Source organism: Sebastes umbrosus, chromosome 22 (genome assembly GCF_015220745.1).
Source record: "Sebastes umbrosus isolate fSebUmb1 chromosome 22, fSebUmb1.pri, whole genome shotgun sequence".
NCBI classification, from domain to species: Eukaryota; Metazoa; Chordata; class Actinopteri; order Perciformes; family Sebastidae; genus Sebastes; species Sebastes umbrosus.
Genome location: NC_051290.1, coordinates 11,366,835 through 11,374,718, shown reverse-complemented (window position 1 = coordinate 11,374,718; position 7,884 = coordinate 11,366,835). Strand labels below are relative to the sequence as shown.

General features: G+C 37.5%; 1 protein-coding gene across 2 annotated transcripts; it reads left to right on the top strand.

The window, feature by feature from the left end:
- The first annotated feature begins 1,563 nt into the window (after nucleotides 1-1,563).
- On the top strand, nucleotides 1,564-7,373 carry LOC119481359. Of its 2 annotated transcripts, none has more exons than XM_037758199.1 (11): nucleotides 1,564-1,662; nucleotides 2,166-2,222; nucleotides 2,482-2,517; nucleotides 3,487-3,762; nucleotides 3,972-4,274; nucleotides 5,284-5,550; nucleotides 6,084-6,194; nucleotides 6,295-6,310; nucleotides 6,401-6,498; nucleotides 6,609-6,659; nucleotides 6,742-7,373. In XM_037758199.1, exons 2-11 carry the CDS (start codon nucleotides 2,186-2,188, stop codon nucleotides 6,990-6,992), a joined length of 1,446 nt encoding a protein of 481 aa, XP_037614127.1. In that variant the 5' UTR covers nucleotides 1,564-1,662; nucleotides 2,166-2,185; the 3' UTR covers nucleotides 6,993-7,373. The 2 variants fall into 2 exon arrangements, with proteins under 2 accessions (XP_037614127.1, XP_037614126.1); XM_037758198.1 differs by having other exon boundaries at nucleotides 1,619-1,662; nucleotides 2,116-2,222.
- Nucleotides 7,374-7,884: the final 511 nt, after the last annotated feature.

The window sequence follows — 7,884 nt, the reverse complement described above, 5'->3', positions numbered from 1 at the left end:
TAAAGGGGAGACTCGTGGGTACCCATAGAACACATTTTCATTCACACATTTTGAGGTCAGAGGTCAAGGAACTCCTTTGAAAATGGCCATGCCAGTTTTTCCTCGCCAAAATTTAGCGCTAGTTTGGAGCGTTATTTAGCCTCCTTTGCAACAAGCTAGTATAACATGGTTGGTAACAATGGATGCCTTAGGTTTTCTAGTTTCATATGATACCAGTATATTCATTCTAGCTTTAAAACTAGGCCCGCTACAACCTCCGGAATATCGATTGCATTAATGCGCTAAAGAAATTAGTGGCGTTAAAATAAACTAATAAAAATAAACGTATACGCCAATTGGACAAGGTGGAGATTAATATGATTGATGGACTTGTTTTTGCTTCACAAATATGTACAACATTCAAGTTATGACAACTTTATATTTATATTTATAACTTGAGAGACTTCATGTGGTGGTTGTATAGTGGTAAATATTAAATATTCTATCTATTTTCCAGTACATAGTACAGCATATTGCTTTTTTTTTCTATTTGTGTTTTTTTTTATTAATGTATTCTATGGGCTATGGTTCTGTAATAAAGTGAATTAAATGTGTTTCTTGTACAAATGTAGACTAGTGCATCTTCGCTCTAGTGAGCACGTTAATTTAATTCAAAGGCCAGAGATGAACGGTCTGATTCTGGAGCAGCAGATTGTATTGCAGGTGCAACATAATGCATGTGAGTGATAGTGACTGTTCTCTATGTTTAAATAATGCAAATATGTATGATTTCTTCTATTTAATTAATCAAAGCAGATACTTATGAGTATCATACTTACTCAGTACTTTGAGATTAATTTTTAGGTTAAGAAGTCATTGAGGTAATAGCAATAACTCTCACTTTGTAGAAATATTATTGTCAAATAAAAAGATACACTTTTAAATTAATGTTTTGAGAGTGTTTTTTAAAGAATATGGGTCAGTGTGCCATTCAGCATGCCTGTTCTATGATTTGACAAGTCTTATTTTTACTGGATGTCTTCTTCTTTCAAAAGAAATTTCAGCAAGTGTCATTGTGTTACACTTTCTTGGCTTCACCGAGTCTTTCCGGTCAGCTGATCAGCTGAATGTCGAAGGGGACAACTTTAAAGTCAACATCAACCAATCGCAAAGTCATGTTTAAAATATAAAAATAAAGAAGAGAGAGCACAGACCACTTCTGCAGAGGTATGTGCTTTAACAGAAAACACGTCGATAGTAACTTGGAATTAAATGACTTGCAGGAATGTAGGAATATCTAAAACTACAGGAAGTGGTAAAGTTCATCTTGCTCAAAGGTTAGAAAATGTGGACCATAACCATGACACCTCACACATTTAGATCACGTGTTTCTTTGCAGTAGTCTATAGAACGTCAAACAGCTTTCTGTAATCGTGCCAAAGATCTAATGGTTTCTTATTCAACATTAATTTGTACACATTTTTTATCAGGCCCGGCCAGACTACTTGCTGTCCGGCTTTCCGCCCATCAATCTTTTTGTCTTTACTCATCACCACAGAGTCTGATAGGCCAGAAGAGGAAGCAGGCGTTGTTCCTTTCCCCCAGAGAAGGCTGGTCGCCTCCAATGCTTGAGCTACTTCTTTGCATACAGCGCTCTGTTCCTCGTTGGGATCTGCCTCCATGGTACGTACGCCTCTGTTCAGTATATATATTTGTTTACCTGATGCACGCTGACGTTCTTAGAATAGCCGAAGTGAAGTATACATCAGACCGGCAAATACGGGTAGTTTGCAAAAAGTCAAGGCCATGCCCTCTTTTGGGGGAGAGAAAACCAAAGATCTCATAGATTTCAGTGCAATTTGACATATGTTTGGACGTATTTTGACAAATTTGTATGCATTCATCTCTTGTTTTACAAACATTTGTTTTATACATATGTCTAATAATTATTTTGTGATCTTGCCTGAACCTAAGCGTTCGCGATACCTTAATAAATTAAGGTTGATCACAGTCATGTCCCTTCAGTCTTCCCCCGTCCAACACAGTGGCCAGATATTGCATATCCAGTCATATTTGATTGAATCCCGTTAAGCTGTTCATAACCAACGTGTTAATACCCAACCGTTTGATCTATAGGCTGAGATTTAGTTGGAGACAACAGTTCTGTTTCTCTTCATTCGCTGCAGTTTCAGTGCTGGATGTGAGGATGAGGCGCACTTCGTTCTGCGTGCTGGAGTTATTCTGTGAGTACATGATACCTTTCTGTGTAAGAGTGGCTCAGATTAAGGAAAATGATTGTAGTGAGTTGAACAAAGTGACAGAGAGCAACTCATGGTTTTTATTAGAATGATTTCTGTAGATCTCGGCTGCTGGCTTGGCTCAACTTACAGTGGAGCACTGTGATAAATGATCACCAACTGGGGTTGCCAATGCATGTGTTTATCTCTTTAATATTTCAGCCAGTTTAATAATGTCTAATTAAAGTATTGATCTTTATTTTAGTGCTGAATACACTCCTCTACTTTGGACACGCTAAAGGTGATTGCACAATTTCTTTTCTTTATTGTTTTTCTCTTCATTTACTTAATTAATATGAATCTCTACCCACCAAATTACTCAAAATCACAACTGAAATTTAATTATATATTATAAAAAGCAAAAGGGATTTGCTTAACCCTCTCAGACCCACAATAGACCCGTTTTTGTCTTTTTTAGGGGGGGCACAGGGGGTCTTTAGGGGGAGATAACAGTTCAACAGTAGATGTCACATAGAAGTGGTGTACATCATCTGAAAGCTGGAAACCTGAAGATTAATTTGAGATGAAGCTCAGCACTATATGTCAAATTGTTCTCGTCTTGAATCAGAAATAAACATTAATTCAATAATGAATTAATTAATGATTAACATTATGATAGAAGTATATGATGGCCATTCCCATGCAAAACAAAGCATGGCTTTTTCTATGGTGTTCCTCAAGGTCTTGATGTCTTAATTTGCTATTTTGGAGGCATTATTGAGCATGAGAATGGCAATCACAACCTTATATCAATATGTTCCACGCAGTTATACACTTTCACAATTTATTTTAATTGATTAATAATTTATTAATTGATTTTTATTTCTTATAAATGATTAGAACGATTCTATGTGGCATCTACTGTTGACTATTTATCTAACCCTGAACATCCCTTGTCTCCCACTGCAACCCCTCTAAAAAAAAGAGGGCGGAATGGTAAGGGGTTAAAGGTGACTGGGCCTTTGCATCATTAGTGTCTTTTGAATCCCGTCTTAAAACCGTCTTTTATGGGAAAATGTTCATGAATATTTAATATATTGACGGGTTTAATCATCCCACTCTTGCCATTTTACATTTTTTTAATGTACGATCTCTGTGTTGTTTTTATTTGTTTTTGTTTGTATCTGCTGTTTTTTGCTGTAAAGCACTTCGGAACATTGTTAAAAAAAATGCTACATAAATAAAGTTTATTATTATTCAATATGAACAGAGGCAAACAGGGCTGTCGTGACCATACAACCCAACTGGCCGAAGATATACACAAAAGAGACGATCGCCCTCAGATGTGAGATTAAGAACGGGGGAGACACTGAGTGGAAGTACGAATGGAGAACAACCAGCTTGATAAAACCTCCAAATGAAAATGAATATAGGATTAGTGCTACTGTAGACCACAGTGGATCCTACAAATGTGCTGGCAGAAACAAAATCAAACAACAGTTTTCAACAGGATGGAGTGATGCCTACAATTTGGAAGTATATAGCTGTGAGTTACTTTAAATTAAAATTTGCACACAAAATGTGAATGATTAATTAAAATATGTATTTTTTATTGTTATATATGCATATATATTGTTTATTATATATATATGATAGCATTTTAAGAAGAGAAACAAAATATTACTTTTAGCAAAAAAAAATGCTGAAAGTACACCCTAACATGTTTTCATTGTAAAAAAAATCACTTCCCAACAGATAAACCTCAGCCTGTCCTCACTGTGTCTCCATTATGGCTGAGTCCTGGAGACTCAGTAACTCTGAACTGTGAGGTGCTACATCCATCTGCAGGATGGAGTTTCTACTGGTTTGAAGCTGTTCCTGAACAATCAGAAAGGATCTATAGACGAAGGCACCTACCTGGCAGCACGAGTGGTACTGAACAAGATTCCTATATCGTTCATGGACAGACGCACACCTCAGGATATTTCTGCAGAGCTGGAAGAGGAGATCCAGTGTTTTACACTCAGTATAGCGAACCTCAGTTTGTCTGGTCTGGAGGTCAGTATGTTTGTTTGTTGATTTGTTTATCTCACAAAACGTATTTATTCAGAATGAACTGAGACCAATCATGCAAGGTATTGACTTTGGTAACCCCATGACCTCTCTACTCATGCCAGCACAGGAATTTTTTTTTCAAAACCCACTCGGAAGATAGAATGATGGCGATCAATCATTCTGCATAACGGTTTTCAAAAGTATAATATGCAAGAATTAAAGATGCATTAGGCAGAATATTTTTGGCATCATTGGGAAAAAATTCAATAATCTTTCAGCATATTGTAATTCAAGTGTTCTGAGAGAAAACTAGACTTCTGCACCTCCTCATGGCTCTGTTTTCAGGCTTTAAAAAATCTGATGAGCGACTTTGACCAATCACGGGTCATTTCAGAGAGAGCGTTCCTATTGGCTGTTCATTCAACAAAGGCAGCTGTCAATCACTCGCAAACTCCGATCAAACGGTCAAACTAGGCAGTGCTGATCAAATATGGATCAATATTCTGATACTGTAATGCTTATTTCTCGCCTCAGATGTTTTCAGAAACGTCTTGTAGTGTACTGTTTAGCTGTAAAATTAGAAAGTTTACTCCGGCTGGTGGGCGGTGCTTGGTATTTCCTCAACTGATCTCAACATGGCTGCCGGGCCACAAACTTGAGGCGAGAAACAGGCATTACAGTAACAGAATATTGATTCATATTTGATCAGCGCTGCCTAGTTTGACCGTTTGATTAGAGTTCACGAGTGATTGACAGCTGCCACCGTTGAATGAACAGCCAATAGGAACGCTCTCTCACTCTGAAATGACCTGTGATTTTTTAAAGCCTGAAAACAGAGACATGAGGAGGTGCAGAAGTTTAGTTTTCTCTTAGTACACTTGAATTACAATACGCTGAAAGGTTATTATGGAATTTTTGCCCAATGATGCCAAAAATATATTGTCTACTGCACCTTTAATTGTAATTCAAAAAATATCCTTTTGCTTGGTTTGATACATTATTGTTTTTTCAGATGTACACCCAGCAGGGTCTCTCACAGTGAGTCCTGACCGAGTGCAACACTTCACCTTTGACTCTGTGTCACTGAACTGTGAGGGAAACTCCTCTGAGTGGAGAGTGAAGAGGTTTACTGAAACATGCCTTGTGTCAAACTGTGATGGCTGGGGAACGATGACTGGATCCACTTGCAACATCCACAGCTTACAATACAGTGATGCAGTGTACTGGTGTGAGTCTGGATCAGGAGAGTTCAGCAACGCTGCCAACATCACTGTGCACAGTACGTTTAATTACACAGTTCTGCAACGTTTCATATTTTTTGGCATTTCTTGGCAAAGTCCATCATGTGGATGTATGAAAAGTTCCCAGAATGCTACAGACAAACATATTCATATTAGGGAATAAAGGGATTTGGGATTTTCAGATTAATCAAAAACAGGGAACAACATTCAGAATTACAATGTTACAATGAGCCATGAGGAGGTGCAGAAGTCTAGTTTTCTCTCAGAACACTTGAATTACAATATGCTGGAAGATCATTATGGAATTTTACCCAATGCCAAAAATGTCCTGCCTACTGCACATTTAAAAAGTGGGAAAATACTACGCCATTGCCTCTGTGTCAACAATAAAACTTTCTGACCAAAAACTAAGAAGTACAGGATTTAAAATCACTCAACACATTAGCATTATGTAAATTCCCTTTCTTCTGCTGCAGTCAGTGGAATGCATTTTTTTTTTTTAAACTGTTAAATCAGTAATTTATGTGTTATGGGTTGCATTGTATTTTAGTAATACAGTTTCTTTCTGCAGTGTCCAGGTCTGAAAGCAGTCCAGCTCTTGTGTTGCTGCTCTCTGGGGTCCTCAATGGAGCTTTATTGATTATTCTCCTGCTCTTGATGTATTGCTTCATAAAGTCCAAAGGTGAGAACAAAATGACTGAGGAATTCTTAAGTCGTGACACTGAAGAAAACAACATTTTGCAATGTAATAAAACAATAACAATAAATGTCTTCTTTTACAGATCCATGCAGTGACAGGTTGGTGCAACACTCTTCTCTCACTTTAAACCTAACAGCAATACTTTTAATATTTCCTGCTAATTTGACTGCAATTCCCACATGCCATAGACCCGCGCAGTCTCAGAGCACCAATCAGGATGAACCGGTCAACAGGATGAACAGTCAGGATGAACCTCAAGAGCACATTTACACCTCTCCTCTTCAAGGTCAGTCTTCCTGAAGTCTTACACAACTGTTTCTAGTCTATGAATGAAAGTTTTATTTTGTATCACAGAGATGAAGTGGCTAATTTGTCTTGATTTCCACTGACCTGTAGGTGATGTTTCTTTCTACGAGTCAATCGGTAGTTGTAAAGACACTGGAAATGGTACAGTATGTTTTTAATTAAAAAATAATGGAACCATTTTTTTTAACGGATTGATTGATATTGAAAACATTTGTATTTTTAGATGGACAAGCTAAAGAATGCGGTGAAGCCACATTTCATTCGATTCAGCTGAAAGGTCTTGACGAGAGGAGTGAGCGTGAAGATCCAGTGAAGAACTCAAACTACTATAATGTCAATCCACATTTAACCACAGGTACATTAACTCAAGTTCTTCATCTGCTGAGTCTAAAATTACATTTTTATTTCAAATCTATCATCACCTTTGATGATTACACTAGAGTAGGGATGCTAATATTGACTTCTAACCAATAGCCAACCCTCGTTAACTGATTATTAACCGTTAACCGACAAGATTAGTGCAAGTCTCCACCGCATCTTTTAGTTTAGCTGCGAGGTTGTCAGCTGTGTGTCTGCCTGGCATACTCTGTCAACCCAGCGTAATGTTAGTGAGTGTCCGACAGACCGCGCGTGTGTGATGACGGTGAGTAGGAAGTTATCAATAATGTTATAGCTGTGACCGTAGCAGTGCAGTGTGTGTGCAGTTTATTTGTCGGTGAATAAATTATACAACTCCTCAAGACCCGAGCCAAGCTCCCGTATCTCGCAACACTGACTCAGGCTCACTTAAGGTGGGCTGTTAAGGTGGACCAGCTTTTCTTCTTTAAGTGACAAGCCTCTCCTCTGAGTTTTGCTCAGCTTTTTATTTCATTTCATTTCATTTCATTTCATTTTTAATTTTAATTATTTTTTTAATATTTCTTTAACTGTTTAACCGATAGCATTTATCGGTCAAAATTCTTAATGTCGGTTAAAGGTTAAACAGTTAATTATCAAAATCCCTACACTAGAGGTAACTGTATGGAGTTCAATTTGTGCCACCTCAAATAACTGGTGCACAAGACTTGTCTAATTTGTAGTGTGTAAACATATTAGCTGTGGTTTCAACACGGTCTAAATTTGGCTATAATAGTAATGCATCTCTATCAGAGGAACAGTAAACTGAGTTCTCATGCTGACCAGCAATGTCTTGGCTTTTTTTCTTCTCTGGTTCATGTTACAAATGATTAGGGTTGCTTACAAACCCGACCAAAACACATACTATTGTTTTTTTAGTACCTAACTGAATTAAATTCCATCTGATCATCTAATTCTGGATTATATTGCCACTCTATTTAGTTCAAAGAAATGGGCATCACAAATTTCA

What these genes read in the sequence shown, in the direction of transcription:
- LOC119481359 (XM_037758199.1), top strand. Translation starts at nt 2,186, where the DNA reads ATGAGGCGCACTTCGTTCTGCGTGCTGGAGTTATTCT. An exon ending in CTACTTTGGACACGCTAAAG is followed by an intron (nt 2,518 to 3,486) that starts GTGATTGCACAA and finishes CAATATGAACAG; the next exon opens with AGGCAAACAGGGCTGTCGTG. An exon ending in CAATTTGGAAGTATATAGCT is followed by an intron (nt 3,763 to 3,971) that starts GTGAGTTACTTT and finishes ACTTCCCAACAG; the next exon opens with ATAAACCTCAGCCTGTCCTC.